General features: G+C 43.0%; 1 protein-coding gene across 1 annotated transcript; it reads left to right on the top strand.

Moving 5' to 3' along the window:
* The first annotated feature begins 1,031 nt into the window (after positions 1-1,031).
* On the top strand, positions 1,032-24,355 carry mesd (mesoderm development LRP chaperone). The gene is made up of 3 exons (XM_072278416.1): positions 1,032-1,206; positions 8,437-8,669; positions 23,434-24,355. The coding sequence occupies exons 1-3, from the start codon at positions 1,051-1,053 to the stop codon at positions 23,660-23,662; spliced, it is 618 nt and encodes a 205-aa protein (XP_072134517.1). The 5' UTR covers positions 1,032-1,050; the 3' UTR covers positions 23,663-24,355.
* Positions 24,356-27,685: the final 3,330 nt, after the last annotated feature.

The following is a 27,685-nucleotide window of genomic DNA, read 5'->3' as shown; positions in this document are numbered from 1 at the left end:
AGTACATGAGGCTTGCTGTTGGAGAGGCTCTGTACTGACAGGAAGAGATTTACACACTCAGCTCTCCTTTTCGCAAGACTGCTAGCCAGCGGTGGAAGCTGAAAGTGAGAGCAACAAGCACTACCCACTACACTACCACACTAGACGCATCACAACAACCATTTTAACATCGATTCTTGGAAATATAGGAATATATATAAGGAGGAAGTGTACAGTAAATGAAAGGACTCGGGAAGATTGATATACAGAGTGATCTCTTGGTGAAATCCATAGCTCCCTGAAAGCTGGTGGAAAAGAACCCATGTAGCATACTTGCTTTTATCAGTTGGGGATTAAGTATAAAATTGGCATGTCATGTTGTAGTTGTATTAAACTTGGTTTGGCCACGTTTTGAGTGTCATGCACAGTTTTCATACTGTATTAGAGGAAAAACGTGGAAGTTTTAGAGGGTCTCACCCAGGATTAGAAAACTTGGACAATTTTGGATTATTTTCTTGGAGCGTTGGAGATTTAGGGGAGAACCGATAGAAGTATATAAAATTATGAATGCCATAGATAGCGGAGATATCCTTTTCCCATGGAGCGGTAACGTCAAATACTCTACAGCGTAAGTTTAAAGAGGGGGGAGAGTTTAAAAGAGATTCGCAACTCAAGTTTTTTTAAACGCAAACTGGCAGCTGTCGGTGGTGGTGAAAAGAGATACTTCAAGCGGGCATAGGATGAAGGGATATGGGTCACGTGTAGATAAGATTAATTTGGCATTTTGGTCGGCAGAGACATGATGAGTCGAAGGGTCTGTTTTTTAAAATTTTGTTCTATGAAAGGGTGCAATTATTTATGATGTTCTGTTTAAAAATGAATCACCCGGTTTTAGATAACTGCTTCTATCACAGCTTCCAAACTACATCGATCCTGCCGGTTTAATTGAATTGCCATCAGGGCTCACTGCAGGGACTAAACACGCGCGCTCCCGGCTCGGGCGCGTTCCCGCGCTCCTGTGACGTAGATCAGGCATTGCTGCGCAGCCGCAGGCGGGTATAAGGGTGCAAGATGGCGGCAAGCTGGTTGTGGGTCTTCTTACTTTTGTTGGTAGTGCTGCTTACTGGCGTTGTCGGGGATGGGAATCGGGCGAAGGCCGGCAAGAAGAAAAAAGACATCCGCGATTACAACGATGCCGATATGGCGAGATTGCTGGAGGAGTGGGAGGTAACAAACTCAGGGGTGGAGTGAGCCTGTAGCTCGGTTCGGGCCCTAGCACTGCCTAGTGCAGACCTCCGGCACAGGATGTCTAGACGCTCTGTGCATTCTAAAATCGCCACCTGGGTTTGGACCATCCTGTTAATCCTTTGATCCAGGATTAATTGCGTTCTGTAAAGCCCATATAGACATTGCTCCATGAGTTAGAGTAGAGGGGAAACGCTCTGGGGTTGTGTTATGTATGGAATGAAATATACCGGATACAGTTTTATAAAACATAAATGACAGAGCAGGAAGTTGGATGAAAGCTATTAAGCTATTTCTCCTGTCCCAGCGTCAGTATTAAGGGTAATGTTAAAATGTATAATGAAAGGTGGAATTACCAAACCATGAAACGACTGATGGGATTGGGCAAGGACGTCGAGGATTTATGAAAAGCAAATACTGTTTTTGAATTCGCTGTGATAGTTTGAGGAAGTACCTAGTGGAATAGATGAGGAAGAGCTTGTTGAACTATTGGATACCTGCAAGGATTTTGAGGTTCCACACGGGAGGTTGGTTAGCAAGGTTATTATACAGATTTGGGGATAATATGCTGATGTGATTCAAGAATTGCTTGTCTGAAAGTAACAAGAATGTAAAATATTTTCCAGTTGGCCAGTGAAAATCAGTGACATGACACAGAGACTGGTGCTTGATTTGTGATCCACAGCAGTGATGTGGCTGAAATGAAGTTTCAATGTGATATAGACCAAGTGGATGAGGCTATGTATCATGTAATGCCATGTGGAAAATGTGGGGGCATTCACTTTGGTGCAGAAAGCAGACATGCATAGTTTTTAAAGATTGTGTTGAAACTCCAAAGGAACAAATGTACCCAGGTTGCTGAGAGCCAATGTATCAGTTGCAGCAAGCAATTAGGATGAAAAATTACGGTGTTAGTCTACTGCCCTCATAATGCAAATATATAAAGCTACACGGTGAATTAAATACCTTCTCAAAAATCACATGAGACAAAAGCTTCCTTCAGGGTTTTTAATGACATCTTGCTTGTGAAGCTGCAGAAATTTGAGTAAATTACATTTTCAATTCATTACAGAATTGTCGTGTGCCTGAATATGCTAACACTGAATTATTTTTATACTTATACTTTATTGTCGCCAAACAATTGATACTACAACGTACAGTCATCACAGCGATATTTGATTCTGCACTTCCTGCTCCCTGGATTACAAATATTAAATATTAAAGATATTAAAAATAGTAAAAATTAGTAAATATTAAAATTTTAAATTATACATCATAAATAGAAAATAGAAAAATGGAAAGTAAGGTAGTGCAAAAAAACCGAGAGGCAGGTGTGGATATTTGGAGGGTACGGCTCAGATCCGGGTCAGGATCGGTTCAGCAGTCTTATCACAGTTGGAAAGAAGCTGTTCCCAAATCTGGCTGTACGAGTCTTCAAGCTCCTGAGCCTTCTCCCGGAGGGAAGAGGGAGGAAAACTGTGTTGGCTGGGTGGGTTGTGTCCTTGATTATTCTGGCAGCACTGCTCCGACAGCGTGTGGTGTAAAGTGAGTCCAAGGACAGAAGATTGGTGTGTGTGATGTGCTGTGCCGTGTTCACGATCTTCTGCAGCTTCTTTCGATCTTGGACAGGACAACTTCCATACCAGGTTGTGATGCACCCTAGAAGAATGCTTTCTACGGTGCATCTATAAAAATTAGTGAGAGTTTTAGGGGACAGGCCAAATTTCTTTAGTTTTCTCAGGAAGTAAAGGAGCTGGTGGGTCTCGCAATCATTGTTAACTAAAGTAATACACACACGTGCAGCACTCATAACTAGGCTGTGTAAATGAGTAAACTCATGGCTCAATATCTTAATAATGGCAAACAATAACTATAATACTTCCTTTAAAATATATTTACCAATATTTATATATAGGCATCCTTTAGTCTCATGTGACCATGGATTTGCACCTTGGAAGGTTTCCAGGGTGCAGGCCTGGGCAAGTTTGTATGGAAGACCAGCAGTTGCCCATGCTGCAAGTCTTCCCCCTCCACGCCACCAATGTTGTCCAAGGGAAGGGCATTAGGACCCATACAGCTTGGCACCGGTGTTGTTGCAGAGTAATGTGTGGTTAAGTGCCTTGCTCAAGGACACACACGCTGACTCAGCCAAGGCTGAAACTAGCGACCTTCAAATCATTAGATGAACGCCTTAACCACTTGGCCACTTGCCAACACCTACCAATATTGTTTACCAATATTAACAAAACTTAAGACTCATACTTTGCTGTTTCAAGGGCAAATAACGAGTGGATGAAGATGGATGTCTTTCTACCATGTGCTTCAAAATGAAATCTAAATGAATCCATGGGGAAAATTTTTATTTATATTTAAAAAGAATATTTTCTAGGCTTTACTTTCTGGGCATCAGAGATGTTCTCTTTCTTCATAGGATGGGATTTCCCCTCCTCACCCACCACTCCATGAGTTTCGATACCTGCCTATTCACCTCTTCCCTTGCTTCTATTCAGGGCCTCAAACAGTCCTTCCAGCTGAGGCATCACTTCACCTGTGAATCTGTTGGAATTGGTTATTGCATCCGATGCTCCCGATGCGGTCTCCTGTACATTGGTGAGACCCATCGTAAACTGGGAGACTGCTTAGTTGAGCACGTCTACGTTGTCCAATTATTTTAATTCCTCTCCCGATCCTGTTCCGATATGTCCATCCATGGCCTCCTCTTCCACCACATTGAGGCCACCCTCAGGGTGGAGGAGCAACACCTCATTCAATTTGTGTAGCCTCCGATCTGATGGGATGAACATTAATTTCTTCTCTCTCCCCCCCCCCCACCCTTCCTATTCTCCTCTCAGGCCTCTTGCCTCTTCTCCCCACCTGCCTATTACCTCCCCTTGGTGCCCCTCCTTCCGTTTCCCATGGTACACTCTCCTCTCCTATCAGATTCCTTCTCCTCAAGGCCTTTACCTTTCCCACTCACCTGGCTTGACCGATCACCTTCTAGTCCTTCTTCCTTTCTCCTACCTTTTTATTCACGCATCTTCCCCCCTCCTTTCTGGTCTTGAAGAGTCTCAGCTAGAAAAGTGGGCTATTTATTCATTTCCATAAATGCTGCCTCCAGCATTTTGTGTGTGTTGGCCTGAACAGTTTGCCTTTATTACGAGAGCATTAAGAAATTTAATTAAAATTGTTTTGAGCCTTGGTGAGATTTTATCTGGAATATCGTGTACAATATTGGTCTCTGCCAAAGAAAGAAAGTATTTACTGTTGAAGGGTGGAGTTGAAGGTGCAATGTACCAATGCTAGGGATGACAGGTTTGCTATAAATGAAAACATTTTAGAGAACACTGCATCACAGGAACAAATTCTTTGGCCCATCTACTCCCTGCTGAACTATTAATTTACCGCGTCCCATTGACCTACAGCTAGACCATAGCCCTCCATACTCCTCCCATCCATGTACCTGTCCAAATGTCTCATAAACGTTGGAATCGAACCCACATTCACCATTTCCCCTGGAAACTTGTTCCGTGCTCTCATCACATTAAGTGAAGAAGCTCCTCTCAGGCTCCCCTTAAAACTTCTGCTTTTCACCCTTAACACTTGAGTTCTAGTTCCTGTCTTACCCAAGCTCAGTGGAAAAAGCTTGCTTGCATTTACCCTATCTATACCCCTCATAATTTTGTATACTTTTATCAATTCTCCTCTCATTCTGCTACATCTAGGAATAAAGTCCAAACCTATTTACCTTTTCCTGCATGACTTTGTCCTGACAGCATCCTTGTAAATTTTCTGTGCACTCTTTTAATCTTATTGATGTCTTTCCTGTAGTTAGGTGATCAGAACTGGACACAATACTCCAAATTAGGCCTTACCAGTGTTGTATACAACTTCAACAGAGCATCCCAACTCCTGTGCTCATGCTTTGATTTATGAAGGCATATGTGCCAAAAGCTCTCTTTATGACACCACTTTCAAGGAATTGAGGATCTGTATTCCCAGAGCCCTCTGTTCTACCGCAGTCCCTAGTGCTGTACTGCTCAGCATACAAGTCCCTAACCTGGTTTGTCCTACCGAAATGCAGCACATCACACTTGTCTACATTAAATTCATTTTACCATTTTTCCAGCTGGTGCAGATACAGATGCAAGCTCTGATAGCCTTCCTTGCTGTCCACTACACCTCCAATCTTGCTGTCATCTTCAAATTTGCTGATTTAGTTTACCCCATTGTCACCCAGATCATCGATGTAGATGACAAAGAATAATGGACAATAATGACCCCAGTAGCCCACCACTAGTCATAGATGCATTACCACACTGGCTTCTCCTGCAAAGCCAATGTCTAATTCAATTTACTACCTCAGCCTGAATGCCAAATGACTGAACCTTCTTGACCAACCTCTCATGTGGGACCTGGTTATAGGAATTGCTAAAGTTCGTGTAGACAACATACACTGCCTTAGCTTTTTCAAGTTTCCTGGTAACTTCAAAAAGTTCTATAAGATTGGTCAGGCATGATCTACCACACACAGAGCCATGTTAACTATTCCTAATCAGTCCCTGTCTATTCAGATACTTGTATATCCAATCCCATAGAATACCTTCCAATAACTTACTACTGATGTCAGGCTTACCAGCCTATAATTTCCTGGTTTATTCTTAGAGCCTTTCTTAAATAATGGTACAGCATTAGTTATCCTCCAGAACTCCGGCACTTCGCCCGTGGCTAAGAACATTTTAAATATCTTTACTGGGGTTTGTGCCAGTTCTGCACTAGCCTCCCACAAGAAGGTCTGAAGGAATACCCTGTCAGGCCCTGTGGATGTGTCTCACATCTCCCCTGTATTCTGTATGCAGTCCATGACCTCACTGCTGTTTTGCTTCACTTCTGTAGGTTCTTTGTTCGTCTCCTGAGTAAATACAGATGCAAAAAATTCAAGAACTCCCACATCTCTTTTGACTCCATGCAGAGATCTGATCTTCAAGTAAATCCCTTGCTAAATTGAATATTCTTTAAAGTTTAGAAGTTCTCACCAAAATTTACGAAATGTTTAAAGGGTTAGATGTAGAGAGGGCTGTTTAGTAATAAGGACATTGTTTAAAAATAGACTGTAGGCCATCTAGGGCAGAGATGAGGAAAAAATCTCTATACTCAAAAATATGGTTTTGGAATTCGATCCCATAGGGATGCAAAGGCTTCGTCACTGAGTTGATTCAAAACAGAGAATAGTAGATTTCTTGATACTAAGGGAATCAGTATATTGCAGGAAAATGAGCAGCCATAGCCTTAAGGAAATATGGAGCAGAGTGAAATAACTACAGGCCTTTTTCTTTTTCTGTTCTCCTTTTTGCTTTTACAAGTTTGGATGCTAGAAGCAGATTTTGTACTTTCAAGTGAGGCAGTTCAAAACTTCATAACTTGTTGATGAGATGTCTAATTTTGCAGCGTTGTGCAAGAACAAGGCACTTTGTCTTGTTCATTTGCAATTTTTCTTTAAATATTTCTCATTTGGAAGCTATGATTCTGCGTTCTACACTTTTAAAGGAGGGTTGAGCTGTCACTCTTAGGTGATCTTGCAGAAATGTTTACGGGCTATTTATTTATTAACTACTAGACTAGATAATAAGAACCATTATATAGATTTAAAATCACTAGCAAATGGTAGTGAGATTGTCCTGATGGCCTACCACTTTGAATCAGTTCTTGGGTTTAGCTGGGCATGTTTTGTCTTTATCATGCACTTTTATTTAAGTAGGGATTTTCATTTGAGGAACCTGTACAACTTGTAAAGCATAAATAAGTCATTTTGCAGAGGTTGTGTGATTATTCTTCACAGGCTGGATTAAGGGTGGCGCTTCATCTCCAGTTGTGAGTTGGCTGATAATACTGGTGTAGGAGCTATACACTCTACGAAGGGTAGACAAGTTACTTAACAAGTGGGTTGTTTGGGAATTGGGAGGGCTTGTACAATGAATAATTGGGCCTTTGGAAATATTGAGGAACAAAGACCTTGATGTTGCAAGTCCAAGAATCTCTACGGATATCAGCATAGGTAGGTAAGAATGCATAATAGTATATATTCCTTCATTAGCTGGGCATAGAATCTGGGAGGATCTGGTACCACTTTAATAAACATAGCAGATACAATGTATTTTGACATGATTAATTTAACTTGTATGTAAATGTGAAGTTATTTGCCTTGTCAGGGAAACGAGTGAGGCAGGGTATTATTTAACAATGAATGGTCAGAAAATTGTTTCCTGGGTATCAGACAACATGTGAGCTCTAGCAGTTCAAAGCACTGCTACCCTGAAGATCACAGCACACAACGTGATATGTCTGCTTTGCAGTTTGATGTTGAATATATCTGGGTGCATTTTTCCTCTGAACTAAGGCCCAGGTGATGCCCAGATGAAGTGCAACAGCTTCCCAATTGTAATAGACTTCTCAATATGCTGCTCACAAAATACTTTGAGAGGCATTGCTCACTGGCTTCAAAACTGCTAAAGAGAATACTTTAATTTTAATAAGTACTCTCAGGCTATTAAAAACAAAAAAAGAAAATTTGAGATGAAAAAAATGCTTATTTTGAAATCAACTCAAGCAAAAAAATATAATTTACCTTGCATACATGCTTTTGAATGCGGTTGTTCGTAGTTGAAATGAGTGAATCCATTGGATTGTTTTAGCCCACATATTTTCCAGTCTAACTTCTGGGAAGCCTGTGAAAATATGTTCGTCTGTTTGGAGTCCATCAAGGGCAGCATTTGTTCAAAATCAGATTTATTATCACTGTCTTACGAGACATGAACTTTGTTTTGTGGCAGCATGGAACTACTGTAAGTTACTTGAAGTGATTATCTGAGTGGAATTGAACATTCCCCTGATAGTAATGAGCTTCATTCTTTCACCAACCTTTCCCTACATGCCCCCCCCGTTACATAAATTTAAAAAACTTACAACTTCAAGTGGAATAACTGCTTGTCTGTGGAGTATTTATAGGGTTCATTTAGTTCTAAGATGAGTAAAGTCACTAAGCAGGTCCAACTCCCTTTCCAAGTTTGGCAACAATAAAGTATAAAGTATAAGTTTTCATTAGTTAGTTACCCTCTGAACTTTGGTCAGTAAAGCCCAATGTGCAAAGTTCAAATGAATTTAAAAATGACAATCATTTATTCATGGAAAAAATTGTAATGTTTTATTTTTATGTAGAAAGATGATGATATAGAGGAAGGGGATCTACCGGAGCACAAGAGAACCTCACCGCCAATAGACTTTTCCAAAATTGATGCCAGCAATCCTGAAAGCCTTCTGAAGATAACCAAGAAAGGCAAGACACTAATGATATTTGTCACGGTGTCAGGAAGTCCCACTGAGAAGGAAACGGAAGAGATTACCAGTCTTTGGCAAGGCAGTCTCTATAATGCAAATTTTGATGTACAAAGGTAAGTGGTGGAACATTATGGCTCAATGAATTGTAGATTTGCAAAGCTAACCTTGAAGATTTGTTTTAAAATGCTTTGTATGTTTTCTGCTCTGGGGTATCAGGAAAGATCTGATTTTTGTGAGCTCACTGCTCAGGTTGCACACAGGAACTCTGCAGGATCCGTTTTAGCCCACGTGCCTAATTGGTCATCCTGACTTAAAATTGTACATTGGCTTGTGATCATTCAAGCTCATACATGAATATCCCATCTGATGTTGTCCCCATTTGTGCTACTGCAAATGAGATGCATGCAGCTTCTGATATTTTTGGGTTGATGTTCAATTCCCTGCAGAGTTGGACCTGGTTTTGTTAGGAATGCAAAACAATTTTATTCAAGGAAAGAATGATATATTGAATTTTTAAGATTTGTGCTTTCCATGTGGATGTCATGGATTTAGGATCACAGGCAAGTAAGTGTAAGCACAGATAAAAGGTTGAAGACCTGAGGATTACCTTATAACTTGTTGCAGCAAGAATTGTTGAATCATTCATGTATTTTGCACTTATTTCCAGCTTTAGAGCTCTGAAATGTTCTTTTTAAAGTCTTTTCATAAACGTAACTGAAGCAGATCATTGTACTGTTTGTAGAATCCTGTGGAAAACATTTTGCACACTATAATGGGTGTTTGCAGTTCAAAGGGTGTAGTGACATAAACTGGTGATATTAAACCTGATTCTGAAGATTGCAAGAGACCACAAACATGGATTTTTGAGATTATTTGATAGCATCAATAGATTTAATGTATAACAGAGAAAACACGTGAAATTCAGCGGGTGCATTGTGTCTATGGAGGGAGAGAGACAGTTAATATTTCAGGTAAATTATCCGTCAGTGTTCTGAAGATTGCAAAAGACCACAAACCCTCAGTGTTAAGACCAGTCTATTTTGACCTTTAAGGCAATTGATTGCTGGGTATTTCCAGCATTTTTTGTTTTTATATCAGATTTCCAGCATCTGTATGTTTTTTGACCTTTAATAGATTTATTCTTCTGCAGTTTGTAACTGTTGGAGAACACAGTTTAATAAGCAGAAAGACTTGCGTTACATTCCCACTCCCTTGTTTAAAAAGACATTAGTTCGAAGCTTAACTTATTTGGAGTTTTTCAAAAAGTGATCTTATGCTGGAAAAGGGGAAAAAAAAACTTTTATTGCTCTAACTGAACCTTTCTTTCTCTTTCAAGACCAAGTCATAATCAATATATGGTGACTGTTAATTTTTAGCTATTTATACAATGTTTTTAGAACATAGAACATAGAAATCTAAAGCACATTACAGGTCCTTGGGCCCACGATGTTGTGCTGACCATGTAGCCTACAGTAGAAACTGCCAAGAATTTCCCGACTGCATTGCCCTTTATTTTTCTAAGCTCCATGTACCTATCTAAGAGTCTCTTCAAAGACCCTATTGTATCCGCCTCTACCACCATCACTGGCAGTGTATTCCACGAACCACTACTCTCTGTGTGAGAAGCTTACCTCTGACATCCGCCTTGTACCTAGTTCCAAGTATCTTGAAATTATGCCCCCTTGTGTTAGCCATTTCAGCCCTGGGAAAAAGCTCTGGCTATCCACACAATCAATGCCTTTCATCTTATACACCTCTATCAGGTCACCTCTCATCCTCTGTCGCTCTGAAGAGAAATGGCCAAGTTCACTCAACCTATTCTCATAAGGCACATTCTCCAATCCAGTAACATCCTGGTAAATCTCCTCTGCACTCTCTCTATAGTCTCCACATCTATCCTGTAGTGAGATGACCAGAACTGAACACAGTACTCCAAGTGGGGTCTAACTAAGGTCTTGTATAGCTTTAACACTACCTCACGGCTCTTGAACTCAGTCCCATGGTTGAAGAGGGCCACCACATCTTGCACCTTCTTAACAATACTGTCAACCTGTGCAGCAGCTTTGAGTGTCCTATGGCCACCGGCCCCAAGATCTCACTGATCCTCCACACTGCCAAGAGTCTTACCATTAATATTATATTTTGTCTTCAAATTTGACCTACCAACATGAACCACTTCACACTTATCTGGGTTGAAGTCTCAGTCTAGTTCTGTATCCTATCGATGTTGTGCTGTAACCTCTGACAACCCTTCAGACTATCCACAGTACCCCCAAATTTGGTGTCATTGCCAAACTGACTAATCCACTCTTCTACTTCCTCATCCAGGTCATTTATGAAAATTGCAAAAGGGTGGGGGGGTGGGTGGGTCCCAGAACGGATCCCTGCAGAACACCACTGGTCACCGTCCTCCATGCAGAATACAAACCACCTACAACCACCCTTTGCCTTCTGTGGGAAAGCCAATTCTGGATCCACAAAGCAAGGTCTCCTTGGATCCCATGCCTCATTACTTTCTGAATGAGCCTGGCATGGGGAACCTTATCAGATGCCTTACTGAAATGCATACACACTGCAACCACTGCTCTACTTTCATCAATGTGTTTTGTTGCATCCTTAAAGAATTCAGTTAGGTTCATAAAGCACGACCTGCCCTTGACAAAGCCAGGCTGATTATCCCTAATCAAAGTATGACTCTCCAAATGCTCATAAATCCTGTCTCTTGGGATCTTCTCCAGCAACTTGTCCACCACCGAGGTAAGACACACTGGTCTTTAATTTCCTGGGTTATCTCTACTCCCTTTCTTGAACAAGAGAACTAAGTTTGCAACCTTCTAATCCTCTGGTACTTCTCCCATCTCTATTGATGATGCAGAAATCATTGCTAGATAGTCATGCAAATGCTTGCCACATTTCTGCCATGCATTGCCCTGAGAACATCTGCCAATTTATGTTCTCGAGTTCCTGCCTAAATGTAAGGAGAAGCTACGTTGACTGAAGCAGAACAATCAGCTTAACAGTAAACTGATTAAAAAATCAGTTAACACACAGCAAAGTTGCTGGTGAACGCAGCAGGCCAGGAGCATCTCTAGGAAGAGGTACAGTCGACGTTTCGGGCCGAGACCCTTCATCAGGACTAACTGAAGGAAGAGCTAGTAAGAGATTTGAAAGTGGGAGGGGGAGGGGGAGATCCAAAATGATAGGAGAAGACAGGAGGGGGAGGGATGGAGCCAAGAGCTGGACAGGTGATTGGCAAAAGGGATATGACAGGATCGTGGGACAGGAGGCCCAGGGAGAAGGAAAAAGGGGAGGGGGGGGAACCCAGAGGATGGGCAAGGGGTATAGTCAGAGGGACAGAGGGAGAAAAAGGAGAGAGAGAGAAAGAATGTGTGTGTATAAATAAATAATGGATGGGGTATGAGGGGGAGGTGGGGCATTAGCGTAAGTTAGAGAAGTCAACGTTCATGCCATCAGGTCGGAGGCTACCCAGACGGAATACAAGATGTTGTTCCTCCAACCGAGTGTGGCTTCATCTTTACAGTAGAGGAGGCCGTGGATAGACATATCAGAATGGGAATGGGATGTGGAATTAAAATGTGTGGCCACTGGGAGATTCTGCTTTCTCTAGCGGACAGAGCGTAGGTGTTCAGCAAAACGATCTCCCAGTCTGCGTCGGGTCTTGCCATTATATAGAAGGCCACATCGGGAGCACCGGATGCAGTATATCACCCCAGCCGACTCACAGGTGAAGTGTCGCCTCACCTGGAAGGACTGTCTGGGGCCCTGAATGGTGGTAAGGGAGGAAGTGTAAGGGCATGTGTAGCACTTGTTCAGCTTACAAGGCTAAGTGCCAGGACGGAGATCAGTGGATGGGGTGGACGAATGGACAAAGGAGTCGCGTAGGGAGCGATCCCTGTGGAAAGCAGTGAGAGTGGGGGAGGGAAAGATGTGCTTAGTGGTGGGATCCCGTTGGAGGTGGCGGAAGTTACGGAGAATAATATGTTGGACTCGGAGGCTGGTGGGGTGGTAGGTGAGGACCAGGGGAACCCTATTCCTAGTGGGGTGGCGGGAGGAATGAGTGAGAGCAGATGTGCGTGAAATGGGGGAGATGCGTTTGAGAGCAGAGTTGATGGTGGAGGAAGGGAAGCCCCTTTCTTTAAAAAAGGAGGACACCTCCCTTGTCCTGGAATGAAAAGCCTCATCCTGAGAGCAGATGCGGCAGAGATGGAGGAATTGCGAGAAGTGGATGGCATTTTTGCAAGAGACAGGGTGAGAAGAGGAATAGTCCAGATAGCTGTGAGAGTCAGTAGGCTTGTAGTAGATATCAGTAGATAAGCTGTCTCCAGAGATAGACAGAAAGATCTAGAAAGGGGAGGGAGGTGTCGGAAATGGACCAGGTAAACTTGAGGGCAGGGTGAAAGTTGGAGGCAAAGTTAATAAAGTCAACGAGCTCAGCATACATAGAAACATAGAAAATAGGTGCAGGAGTAGGCCATTCGGCCCTTCGAGCCTGCGCCGCCATTTATTATGATCATGGCTGATCATCCAACTCAGAACCCCGCCCCAGCCTTCCCTCCATACCCCCTGATCCCCGTAGCCACAAGGGCCATATCTAACTCTCTCTTAAATATAGCCAATGTACTTGCCTCAACTGCTTCCTGTGGCAGAGAATTCCACAGATTCACCACTCTGAGTGAAGAAGTTTTTCCTAATCTCGGTCCTAAAAGGCTTCCCCTTTATCCTCAAACTGTGACCCCTTGTTCTGGACTTCCCCAACATCGGGAACAATCTTCCTGCATCTAGCCTGTCCAATCCCTTTAGGATTTTATACGTTTCAATCAGATCCCCCCTCAATCTTCTAAATTCCAACGAGTACAAGCCCAGTTCATCCAGTCTTTCTTCATATGAAAGTCCTGCCATCCCAGGAATCAATCTGGTGAACCTTCTTTGTACTCCCTCTATGGCAAGGATGTCTTTCCTCAGATTAGGGGACCAAAACTGCACACAATACTCCAGGTGTGGTCTTACCAAGGCCTTAGACAACTGCAGTAGTACCTCCCTGCTCCTGTACTCGAATCCTCTCGCTATAAATGCCAGCATACCATTCGCCTTTTTCACCGCCTGCTGTACCTGCATGCCCACTTTCAATGACTGGTGTATAATGACACCCAGGTCTGGTTGCACCTCCCCTTTTCCTAATCGGCCAGCATTCAGATAATAATCTGTTTTCCTATTTTTGCCACCAAAGTGGATAACTTCACATTTATCCACATTAAATTGCATCTGCCATGAATTTGCCCACTCACCCAACCTATCCAAGTCACTCTGCATCCTCTTAGCATCCTCCTCACAGCTAACACTGCCACCCAGCTTCGTGTCATCCGCAAACTTGGAGATGCTGCATTTAATTCCCTCATCCAAGTCATTAATATATATTGTAAACAACTGGGGTCCCAGCACTGAGCCTTGCGGTACCCCACTAGTCACCGCCTGCCATTCTGAAAAGGTCCCGTTTATTCCCACTCTTTGCTTCCTGTCTGCTAACCAATTCTCCATCCACATCAATACCTTACCCCCAATACCATGTGCTTTAAGTTTGCACACTAATCTCCTGTGTGGGACCTTGTCAAAAGCCTTTTGAAAATCCAAATATACCACATCCACTGGTTCTCCCCTATCCACTCTACTAGTTACATCCTCAAAAAATTCAATGAGATTCGTCAGACATGATTTTCCTTTCACAAATCCATGTTGACTTTGTCCGATGATTTCACCGCTTTCCAAATGTGCTGTTATCATATCTTTGATAACTGACTCCAGCAGTTTCCCCACCACCGACGTTAGGCTAACCGGTCTATAATTCCCTGGTTTCTCTCTCCCTCCTTTTTTAAAAAGTGGGGTTACATTAGCCACCCTCCAATCCTCAGGAACTAGGCCAGAATCTAACGAGTTTTGAAAAATTATCACTAATGCATCCACTATTTCTTGGGCTACTTCCTTAAGCACTCTAGGATGCAGACCATCTGGCCCTGGGGATTTATCTGCCTTCAATCCCTTCAATTTACCTAACACCACTTCCCTACTAACAAGTATTTCGCTCAGTTCCTCCATCTCACTGGACCCTCTGTCCCCTACTATTTCTGAAAGATTATTTATGTCCTCCTTAGTGAAGACAGAACCAAAGTAATTATTCAATTGGTCTGCCATGTCCTTGCTCCCTATACGTGCATGAAGCAGCGCCAATGCAGTCGTCGATGTAGCGAAGGAAAAGTGGAGGACAAATACCAGAATAAGTTTGGAATATAGATTGTTCCACAAAGCCAACGAAAAGGCAGGCATAGCCAGGACCCATATGGGTGCTCATGGCTACACCTTTAGTTTGGAGGAAGTGGGAGGAGCCAAAGGAGAAATTATTAAGAGTAAGGACTAATTCCACTAGACGGAGCAGGGTGGTGGTAGAGGGGAACTGATTAGGTCTGGAATCCAAAAAGAAGCAGGGAGCTTTGCGACCTTCCTGATGGGGGATGGAAGTATATAGGGACTGGACACCCATGATGAAAGTAAAGCGGTGGGGGCCAGGGAACTTAAAATCATGGAAAAGTTTAAGAGCGTGAGAAGTGTAACGAACATAGGTAGGAAGGGATTGAACAAGGGGGGGATAAAACCGTGTCGAGGTATGCAGAAACGAGTTTGGTGGGGCAGGAGCAAGCTGAGACAATAGGTCGGCCAGGACAGGCTGGTTTGTGGATCTTGGGTAGGAGGTTGAAACGGGAAGTGCGAGGTGTGGGAACTATAAGGTTGGTAGCAGTGGATGGGAGATCCCCTGAGCGGCTAAAGTCAGTGATGGTGTGGGAGACAATGGCCTGGTGCTCCTTAGTGGGGTCATGATCGAGGGGTAAATAAGAGGAGGTATCCGCAAGTTGTTGCTGTGCCTCGGCAAGGTAGAGGTCAGTACACCAGACTACAACAGCACTCCCCTTATCAGCGGGTTTAATAGTGAGGTTAGTTAGGATTAGTGCGGAGGGAGTGGAGAGCAGAGCATTCGGAAGGAGTAAGGTTGGAATGGGAACAAGGTGCGGTGAAGTCGAGACGGTTGATGTCCTGTCGGCAGTTAACAATAAAGAGATCCAGAGCAGGCAGAAGACCAGAGCGGGGGTATCCATGAAGAGGAGGAGGGTTGAAGACGGGAGAAGGGGTCATCAGTGGGGGTGGAGGAATCCTTGCCGAAGAAGTAGGCTCAGAGACGGAGACAGTGGAAGAGTTCCGCGTCATGGCGGACATGGAACTTGCTGAGGTGTGGGCGAAGGGGGACAAAGGTGAGGCCCTTACTGAGGACAGAGCGTTCTGCCTCAGACAGTTGCAGATTGGAGGGGATGGTAAAGACCCGGCACAGATGAGAGCTGGGATCAGAGGGGGGAGGCTGGAGGTGTCAGTGGAGGGGGGGGGGGTTGGGGTGAGAGGAAGATGGGGCCTCTGAGGGCCCAGGAGCTGACGGTGGGATCTGAGGGAGATGGGGTTGCAGAGTGGTGGTGGGGGAAGGGGAGACGGGAGTCACATTAGCAGCACATAAAGACCCGGCCTGGAGTTCAAGGCTGGATTCGCAGTTGTTATTCATTATAAATTACTGTTATAAATCAGTTGTTATTGTGGATTTAAATTGTTTATCTTTAACAAAGCAACACAATGCTGGAGGCATTTGGCATGTCAGATAGCAAGTAGATAGGACGTTTTGGGTTGAGTCCTTTCAGTGGGACTCTACATTTAACAAATCTGTAATAGCTGTGGTTATTTATTCTGCAAATGTGAGTAGTTAATTGCAGTATACTGTTTCCTTATGATTGTTCCCTATGCTGCTTCTAGATGACAATTTAACCTTTTAATGTTTTGGTTGTAATTGAATGAAGATGAAAAGACTGTATGGACGTAAACAATGACAACTGGGATGAGCATGCAAAGTAACACAGGAGTAAGCTAGATATCCCTTTGAACTTGTCTAGTCTTTTACTAGACTTCACTTTCTTGAATTCATCCCATAGTCTTTGTTTTGCTTAATATGCCAAAACCTATCGACCTCTGTTTCAAATGAATTTGGAATAGTGAATGACAGAAGAACTACCAGCCTCTGTTGGACCCCTTTCTTCAAAATGTCTTTTAACTAAATCTTAGTAAGTCCTGATGAAAGATCTTGGCCAGAAATGTCAGCTGTTTTCATTTTCATAGGTGCTGCCTGACTTGAGTTCTTTCTGTATCTTGTATGTGTTGCTAAAGCCTCTTAATCTTCAGTTGATTAACACAAACTGTCTTCTCTTGTGCAGATACAGTGGTACAGAATCAGAATGTACTGTTCAACAGGTAGTTTTGATGGTCTTAAAAGTATCAATGGGTGTTCCATTGTTTTGACAAAATATTTTACAAGTGTCAGTAGAAGAGATTGCCTTATCACTTTCCAAAGCAAATTTCTTATGACCTACCATTGTACAACTGACACCTCTCATCCTCCTTCACTCCAAAGAGAATAGCCATAGTTCATGCAACCTTTCCTCATAAAACATGTTCCCTAATCCTGTTAAATCTCCTGTGCACCCCCTCTAAAGCCTCCACATCCACCCTATAATGAGGGGATCAGTACTGAACACAGTACTCCAAGTATGGTCTAACCAGAGTTTATAGAGCTGCTACATTACCTTGCAACTTTTAAGCTCAGTCCCCCAACAAATGAAGGCCAGTACACCATATGTTTCATCAGGGTGCTCCGATTTCCTCCCACATTTCAAAGATGTATGTTTAAGGTGAGTAAATTGTGGGCATGCTGTATTGTCTCTGGAGGTGTGGGAATAGTTCAGTTCTGCCCCCTTGCTGATTTGATTTGACGCAAATGGCACATTTCACTATATTTTGACTTACATATGACAAATAAAGCAAATTTTTATCTCAATGTTAAAAATATGCCTCTTAACCACTCTATCAACTTAACTGGCAACTTTGAGGGCTCTGTAGACTTGGACCCCAAGATCCCTGTGTCCCTCCACATTGGAAAATCAAACCTGGAGGTGAAGTGCAAGTTAAATGGAGGATTCTTAGCAAAGTTTATCACTTAACACTTTCCCAGATTGAACTCTATCTGCCAGTTCTGTGCCCTGCTCTGCATCCTGTCTATATACTTTTGTAACTTCTTACAAGATTGTGTTATCTACAATACTATCAAACTTCATGTCATCTGCAAACTTACCCACCTTTCCACTTCCAAGTCATTTATAAAAATAACAATGAGCAGGAGACCCAGCACAGAGCCCTGTGGAACAGTAATCACTGACCTCCAGACAGAGTACGCTTCACCTATTATCTTTTGTGGGCAAGTCCATTCTGAACTCATACAGTCAAATCTCCATGGATCCCATGCCTCATAACTTTCTGGATGAGCATACCAGAGGAACCTTGTCAACTGCTCTACCTTCATCAATTTGTTTAGTCACCTCGAAAAACACAGCCAGGCACATGAGGTGTGATCTGCCTCTCACAAAGCAGTGCTGAATATCCCTCAAAACACACAAAATGCCAGATGAACTCAGCAGGCCAGGTAGCATCTATGGAAACGAGTACAGTCGCCATTTTGGGCTGAGAACTTTCAGCAGAACTGGAGGGGAAAAAGGCTGAGGAGTAGATTTAAAAGGTGGGGGGGGGTGAGAGGGAAGCACAAGGTAATAGGTGAAACCTGAAGGGAGAGGGATGAGGTAAAGAGCTGGGAAGTTGATTGGTGAAAAAGATACAGGGCTGGGGAAGGGGGAGGCTGATAGAAGAGCAGACAAGGTCATGGAAGAAATAAAAGTGGGGAGGAGCACCAGAGGGAGGCGATGAGCAGGCAAGGAGATAAGGTGAGATGGGGAAAAGGGGATGGGAAATGTTGGGGGGGGGTCGCATTACCGGAAGTTCTAGAACTCGATGTTCATGCCATCAAGTTGGAGGCTACACAGATGGAATACAAGGTGTTGTTTCTTCAAACTGAAGGTGACCTCAGCACAACAGTGCAGGAGGCCATAGATAGACATATGGGAATGGGAAGTGGACTTAAAATGGGTGGCCACTGGGCGATCCTGCTTTTTCTAGTGGATGGTGCATAGGTGCTTGGTAAAGCGATCTCCCAATCTATGTCAAGTCTTACCGATATACATGAGGCTACACCAGGAGCACCGGACACAGTTTATGACCCCAACAGACTCACAGGTGTAGCATCGCCTCACCTGGAAGGACTGTTTGGGGCCCTGAATGGGAGTGAGGGAGGAGGTGTAGGGGCAGGTGTAACACTTGTTCCGCTTGCAAGGATAAGTGCCGGAAAGGAGATCAGTGGGGAGGGACGAATGGACAATGGAGTCACATAAGAAGCGATCCCTGTGGAAAGCAAGAAGTGGGGCGGGGGGGAGAGAAAGATGTGCTTGATGGTGGGATCCTGTTAGAGGTGGCAGAAGTTTCGGAGAATTAACTGCTGACGGGACATCAACCGTCTTAACTTCAGCACTCCTCTCTCCAATTCTGACCTCACTCCTTCTGAACGCTCTGGTCTACCTTGCTGAGGCCCAACGCCAACTCGCAGACACCTCCTCTTAATTTTCGAACAGATCCCCCACCAAGGAATACCAGGCAATTTTCTCCCTTGTAGTCATCAACCTTATTACTCTGGGGATCTCCCATCCACTGCCACCAACCTCATTGTTCCCGCACCCTGCACCTCCTTCTCTACCTCCTACCCAAGATCCCCAAACAGGCTTGTCCAGGTAGACTCATTGTTTCAGCTTGTTCCTGCTCCACTGAACTCATACCTGCATTTTTCAACTCTGCTCTATCCCCCCCGGTTCAGTCCCTTCCTACTTGCATCTGTGACACTTCACACGCTCTGGACCTTTTCAGTGATGTCAGGCCCCCTGGCCCCCATCATCTTATTTTCGCTATGGTTGTCCAGTCCCTATACACCTTCATCCCCCACCAGGAGGGCCTCAAAGTTCTCTGTTTCTTTCTGGACACCAGATCCAACCAGCTCCCCTCCAGCACCACTCTCCTCTGCCTAGCGGAACTTGTCCTCACTCTTAACAGTTTCTCCTTTGGCTCCCACTTCCTTCAAACAAAAGACGTAGTCATGGGCACTTGCGTTGGTCCCAGCTATGCCTGTCTACTTGTCGACTACATGGAACATTCTATGTTCCAAGCCTACTGGTGACCGTTCCGCACTTTTCTTATGCTACATCGACGACTGCATTGGAGCACCCATGCAGATCTTGTCAACTTTACCCACTTTGCCTTCTACTTCCACCCTGCCATCAAATTTACCTGGTCCATTTCTGACACCTCCCCCCTCCCCTTTCTTGATCTTTCTGTCTCTGTCTTCGGTGACAGCTTATCTACTGATGTTTTTTATAAACTCATGGACTCTCACAGCTACCTGGACTATACCTTGTCCCACCCTGTAACTTGTAAAAACACGATCTCCTTCTCTCAATTCCTCCGTGTCCGCCGCATCTGCTCTTAGGACGAGGCTTTTCATTCCAGAACGAAGGAGATATCCTCCTCCATCAACGCTGCCCTCAAATGCATCTCCTCCATTTCACACATGTCTGCTCCTCACCCCATCTACCCACCATCCTACCAGGGATGGGGTTTCTCCTGTCCTCAGCACCACCCCACCAGATTCGCATCCAGCACATAATTCTCCGGAACTTCTGCCATCTCCAACAGGATCCCGAGCACATCTTTACTGCTTTCTGCAGGGATCGCGCCCTATGCAACTCCCTTGTCCATTCATCCCTCCCTCCTGGTAATTATCCTTGCAAGTGGAGCAAGTGCTACACCTCCTCCCTCACTACCATTCAGAGCCCCAAGCAGTCCTTCCAGATAAGGCGATACTTCACCTGTGAGACTGTTGGGGTCATATACTGTGGCTGGTGCTCCTCGTGTTGGTCTCCTATTGGTGAGACTGACGTAGATTGCGAGATTGCTTCACCAGGCACCTACGTTCCATCCGCCAGGAAAAACTGTAACTCCCAGTGGCCACCCGTTTTAATTCTGCTTCCCATTCCCATTCTGATATGTCTATCCATGACCACCTCCACTGTCATGATGAGGCCACACTCAGGTTTCAGAAACAATACCTTGTATTCTGTCTGGGTAGCCTCCAACCTGATGGCATGTACATTGAGTTCTCAAACTTCCAATAATGGCCCCACCATTCCCCACCCTCTTCTCCCTCTCTCACCTTATCTCCTTGCCTGTCCATCGCCTCCCTCTGGTGCTTCTCCCCCCTCCCCCCCCACCTTTTTTTCCATGGCTTTCAGTCCTCTTCTATCAGACTCCCCCTTCTCCTGCCCTGTATCTCTTTTCACCGATCAACTTCCCAGCTCTTTACTTCATCCCTCCTCCTTCAGGTTTCACCTATCACCTCGTGTTTCTCTCTTCCCCCTCCCCCCCCCCCAACCACCTTTTAAATCTTCTACTCAGTATTTTTTTCCCCAGTCCTGCCGAAGGATATCGGCCCAAAGCTTTGACTGTGCTTTTTTCCATAGATGCTGCCTGGCCTGCTGAGTTCCTCCAGCATTTTGTGTGTGTTGCTTGGATTTCCAGCATTTGCAGATTTTTTTTCTTGTTTCTGACTGTCCCTCACTAAGCTGTGCTTCTCTAAATGTTCATAAATCTTGCCCCTTATAATCCTCTCCATTAGATTGCCCACCACTGATGTATGTGACTTGCTGGTCTGTAATTCCCAGCATTATCCCAGTTACCTTCTTTGAACAGTGGAACAATACTTACCATCCTCTAATCCTCTGATACATCTCCTGCAGCTGCGGTGATGCAAGGATAGTAGTTAAGATCCCAGCAGTCTCTTCCCTTGCTTCTGGATATATAACATCCGGTTCCAGGGACATGTGTATCCTAATGTTTTTCAGAAGCTCTATGGGAGAAATTGTGTAAAGTCAGATTTCAGTAAGTTTGGTCTTCTGTAACCTGGGTAGCCTCTGGAGTTTTAAATCTCAATGTATTAGTGTCATTCTATTCTTGTCAATTTGATTCCTTTTGTAGCAGATAATGAAACAGCCATATTTCTATTAATTAGTTATGGCACCTTATGAATAAATCCCTGGTTTTGAATAATTCCTGTATCTAAAAATAAAACACCTGGTAATCAAGGAAATTGCCTTGAGGGATAATTTTTCTTATTCCATTTGCCAGTTGGAGTCCCTGTTGCTGACCTTGTACATCAGGAAATCGTCTTCGGGTGTCACAACTTTGGGCTATGTTTTCAAGTTTTCTCAAGGTACACAATAGGTAGCTGAGGCTCTCACTAGGGTTGTAAACTAAAGAAAAAGGACTCTGAATTGAAGGATGTGCCAGACATGTATCCCTGTCTTTTAATGCTCAGGTGGTAGTCTTAATATGCAGAAGCCCGTGTAGAATCACGGAAACACAGGCCCCAGCAGCCTATCACCTTCATGCCAGCTGTGATATCCAGATACAGTAATCCTATTTATTGCAATAGGTCCATATCCTCCTGCTCCTTTCCAAGTACCTGTGTAAATGCCTTTTAAATGTTTTAAAGGATCCCTAGCTTACAGAAGACTGACTCCACAAATTCTCTTGCAGATTTTGAAAGAAGCCTATCAAATAGTATTCAGATGTTTTCTGGTGTTCAGTAACCAAGTAGATGCAGTATATATTCCATTGCTTTAATTTTGCATAGTCTTAAGATAAACATGAAAGATACTCTTTCATTTCATTGAATTATGGGAAATATATGCAGTATGATACAGGGGAAGTTGTTCATTTCTGACGTGGAAAAAAAGGTCTCAGGAATGGAATCCTTGTGTAACATAAGTTTACCTGGAATGGTATCTGCCTCCTATCTACTAAAAGCTTGTGTTGCGAATATTTGCCACCCTCTTTGCGGAAGAATTTGCCTTTCAGGTTTCCAATGTTCCTTAATTTTAAATTAAATTTCAAATGGTAATTTCTCCTGAAAACTATTCATCATAATGTGCAATGATTAACACCTAACACCTTTAATTTCTGATTTAATGTCACCTTGTGTTAAAATTTTTACTCGGTCATGGCCTGGATACCTTTTCATATATGTGCTCCACTATTTGCCTTGAAGTTTCTCCTCATTTGACTTGGTGCATAAGTATTCTATTTGTAATTGCGTCAAAATGTTTGATTCTGGGGAGTGTCATGATATGTTTTACCATGTTACAGCACTCTATAAAATTGCTGAAGGATTTGTAGGCTCATCAGCATTGAGCAAAAGGCAAATAAAATTTGTCTTCTGCCTGCTTGTGAGTAGGAGGGAAAAGAAGCTCAATGTAAGAAAATTCAACAAAAGTAGCTCGGGGAGAATCTGTCAGTCAGCCTGTCCAGCTTTTCATCATGTACAATCTTTATCTCAGATTTTATCTTTTTGAAAACCTTGCCCAATAAAAATCTGTCATCTATTGACTGGGAGAAAATTTCATATTTCCACTTCACATTGCATGGTGAAAGTTACTTTTTGATTTTACTCCTTAGAGCTTCAGTATTAAGTATTCCTTGATATTAGTTTCTCACCAGAAGATCTAATTTCTTGATAATTTATTACCAAATTCTCTTGTTGCATTAAATATAACAATTAGATTACATCTCAACCGTCTGAACTTGGTGATTATAGTGAAGTTTGAACATTCTTCTCATAAATCAGCATTTCTATTCCTTACAAGATAACATCAATTATTCAGTGCTAATTGTGACGGCACTGCTTTTTTAATTTTGCTTTGCCTTTCTAGTTACTATGATATTTCTTATATTGGCCAATTTTGCTCTTAAATTCAAGAATAATTCCTTTTAATTTTACCTTTCCTCTTCTAGATTTGTTGTTGGTTCTGATCGGGCTATATTTATGCTGCGTGATGGAAGCTATGCTTGGGAGATTAAAGACTTCCTGATCAATCAGGAACGCTGTGCAGATGTTACAGTTGAAGGGCAAACGTATCCAGGGAAAGGAGCCGAGAAAAAGAAAAATGAAATCAAACCGGATAAGAAAAAGCATACAGCAGCTTCACCAAAAAATAATCGGGCCAACAAAAATGAGTTATGAAGTAATTGAGCTAAAGTCTCCTTTTTGCATTATGTGTTGCCTTTTGATGTCGGGATTCTTTAAAATGGAGTTGCAGTCAGATCCAAGATGCTGGATTTTGTAGCTCATGGAAAGTATTTGAAGTTGGAACAATGGTCAGGTCTTAATGCCCAAGTGACTTACGGACCTAATGAAATCAATGTGGGTGCCACTGAAGTACAGTTAATAAAATCAACTCTGACTGCACTTTGGATCATAACACTGAATAGACTGTTTCTTCACGTGGTGATATTTAGATGTAAATCAGGTTCTTGGTCATAATCAAAGTACACTTTTCACATCCTCAGACTACTTACTGTTGATGACGTGCGGTGTTTGGAACATACACTATAACTTCTGTGATATCATTGAATGAGTTATTTTTCATTCACTGGTGTTGACTACAAAATTTATTTTGGACAGTGTGTGGGCACAATTGTTACTGCATTCATGTTATTGTTACATTTTTGTTGGCAGCCTTTGTCTTGATCAATCTGTATCTAATTACATTACAGTGGTAGACATGACAGTTATATGTGTGTTTTTCATATAAAGGGAAAATAGTTGTCAGTAACTTTTCCAAAGAGAATTGCTTAAAATTATATTTCATTTTCCTGAACTAACTGTAAATTGGTAAACGTTTTTTACTGAATAAACCTGTGTATGCAGTCAGAAGATGATGTCTTGCAGTTGCTGCAAAAAGTTCCTAATAACATCGAGTATACATTATTTGCCACATTACTCTTCTTGTGGCAGCCACTGACTCTTTAAATGTTTGCAGGTATCACTGTACTGAAATTTATTGATCAAGTTACTCAATCCAGGACAATAACAGTTAAGAAGCTGTAATGAAAGATGCAGAAATGAAAATTTATTTTTGGAAATATTCAGAATGTATTTGAAACACAACACGGATGCTTACTGACATCTTTGCAAGTACAAGCATACAAAATTGAGGTACAAGATGAATAATTGACTATTAAGTACATAGGTGGAGTGTAGTGTCGGGAGGGTTGTGCAGTTATGGGGTGCTGATGAGACATTGCTACAAGGTTATTATGAACAGTATTTTCTTCAGCACTAACCTACCCAGTTGAAATCCAAGATAGTGCATTTATGTTATGGTGAATCTTCTCAGTGTTCTTCGATAAGGTGCTGCACATGAGGCTGCTTAGCAAGATAAGAGTCCATGGGATTACAGGTCAGTTACTAGCATGGGTGGAGCATTGGCTGATCGGTAGAAACAGAGTGGGAATAAAGGGATCCTATTCTGGCTGGCTACTGGTTACCAGTGGAATTCCACAGGGATATGTGTTGGGACCACTGCTTTTTACAATGTATGTCAATGATTTGGACTATGGGATTGATGGATTTGTGGTTAAATTTGCCGATGATACAAAGATAGGTGGAAGAGTGGGTAGTGTTGAGGAAACAGAGCTTGCAGAGAGACTTAGATAGTTTAGGGGAATAGGCAAAGAAGTGGCAATTGAAATACAGTGTTGGAAAGTGTATGGTCATGCACTTTGGTGGAAGAAATAAAGACGCAGACTGTTATTTAGATGGGGAGAAAATTCAAAATGCAGTGATGCAAAGGGACTTGGGGGTCCTTGTGCAGGATACCCCAAAGGTTAACCTCAAGGTAGAGTCAGTGGTGCAGAAGACGAATGCAATGTGGGCATTTATTTCTGGAAGTATAGAATATATGAGCAAGAATGTGATGTTGAGGCTCTATAAGGCACTGTGAGACCACACTTGGAGCAGTGCGTGCAGTTTTAAGCTCCTTATTTTAGAAGAGATATACTGACATTGGAGAGGGTTCAGAGAAGATTCGCGAGAATGATTCCAGGAATGAAAGGGTTACCATATGAGAAACGTCTGGCAGCTTTTGGGCTGTATTCCCTGGAGTTCAGGAGAATTGGGGAGGGGGGGGGGGAGAGAATCTCATTCCAAATATTAAAAGGCCTGAACAGATTAGATATGGCAAAGTTACTTCCCATGGTACGGTAGAGGGGACGGTATGACTTCAGAATTGAAGGACATCCATTTAGAACAGAGATGCAGAGAAATGTGGTAAATCTGTGGAATTTGTTGCCACTATTGGCTGTGGAGGCCAAGTCACTGGGTGCATTTAAGGCAGAGATAGATAGGTTCTTGATTAGCCAGGGGATCAAAGGGTATGGTATGAAAGCAGAGGAGTGGGATGACTGGAAGTATTGGATCAGCCCATGGTTGAATGGTGGAGCAGACCCAATGGGCCGAATAGCCTACTTCTGCTCCTATATCTTATGGTCTAATAAGTGCTGGGACCTACCGTAGCACAGTTCTGTGGAAAAGGGAGATGGGTCACTTTATTGTTTGTCCCTTTGTGTCCCCTATTGCAAAATGTATGAGGCTTTAACTTGGCACCTCTCTAGAGGTTCAGTTCAATACGAGATATTTTGCTTTTAGTTAAATATGCAGCGTTTCCATGATGTCCAAGTACTGAAGTACCATGCACAGCCTGAGGGGTTAACTCTGTTTTTCTCTTCATTGATGGTGGCTTGACCTGCTCAGCATGTTCTGGTTTTTGAATTTCCAACATTTGCTGCATTTAAATTTTGTGTAAATGTTCTAAGTTCTTAACAGTGATTTTATACAGTGTGGTCAAGCTGACAATCATGAAGTTAACTGAATCTGACCAAAAGAAGATTGGCTTTTTGAAATGTGCAAGTGTGTTCTTAGTCCTGCTGTTACTCAATTTGCTGTCTGGGGAAATGAAGCAATGGTGCAGTCAAGTAAAGCCATGTTCTTGCAGAATGAATCTACCACCCTCGCAGTGCAGATATACAAAGCTATGCAGTGAGTTAAACCTCTCAAAAATCGCCTAAGATCCTGGGTGGTGGGAGTCCTGAATGATGGATGATGCCTTCCTAAGGCACTGCTCCTTGAAGATATATTGGACACTACAGAGGCTAGTACCTGTAATGGAGCTGACTAGTTTTTACAACTGCCTGCAACTTCAATATCGTGAAGTAGCACACTCTTTATCTCCCCCCCCCCCCCCCAATACCCGATAGTGATGCAGCCAGTCAGAATGCTCTCCATGGTACACTTGTGAAGTTTTTGAGTGTTTTAGTTGACAAACCAAATATCAGATCCCTAATGAAGTGCCTTGCCTTCTTGGTAGCTGCATAAATATGTTACCTCCAGGTTAGGTCCTTAGTGATGTTGACACCCAGGAACTTGAAATTGCTCAGTCTCTCCACTTCTGAGACCTCCTTAAAGATTGGTTTGTGTTCCCTCATCTTACCCTTTTTGAAGTCCACAATCAGCTCTGGTCTTGCCAACATTGCGTGCAGGATTGTTGCTGCAACACCACTCACCTAACTGGTATTTCTTGCTCCTGTATGCCCTTTCATCGCCATCTGAAATTTTGCTAACTATGGTAGTATCATCAGCAAATTTATAGAGAAATTGGGTGAGTTACCCCTGAAGTGAATTTTGCCTTGCCCAGGATGAATCCAGTTTCACTATCCAGTAGTGTATGCAACCTTCAGGTATACAAGAACAGCAATAGCTTTAGTTGACACATCACAGAAGATGCAGACCTGTATTTTTGCAGGTTTCTGGGGGTGGCAAATGCCAGTTTCCTCTGTTGGGATTTGGTGGGGGTGCTAATTCCTGAAGAGTCTCTCCATGAATTCTGCATGATCTTTTATTTCTGGTTTCCCTCTCAATGTGTGACTGAGGGATGTGAGTCGTCTAGGAGTCTGCTCTATTTTGCTTGGTAGGCATCGTAGAGTGCAGAAAGGAAGCGGAGCTACCCAACTGCTTGACTCGAATTTGCTAAACTCTTTTGTTTATGATTGGAAGGAAGACATCACCTTCAGTGGAAGGTGCCAGTTTATAATCATCTTCCGTGTGATAGAAGACCAGCTTGCCTAAATCTGGTTGAGCAGAGGTAAGTAGGTCAACGTGCTTGGTTTGCTTACCTACCATCTTTCATACAGATTCTACTGTCACAGG

The sequence above is a fragment of the Mobula birostris genome, chromosome 14, assembly GCF_030028105.1.
Source record: "Mobula birostris isolate sMobBir1 chromosome 14, sMobBir1.hap1, whole genome shotgun sequence".
NCBI lineage: Eukaryota > Metazoa > Chordata > Chondrichthyes > Myliobatiformes > Myliobatidae > Mobula > Mobula birostris.
Note: the sequence above shows the minus strand (reverse complement) of the source record. Positions and strands in the feature narration are given on the sequence as shown.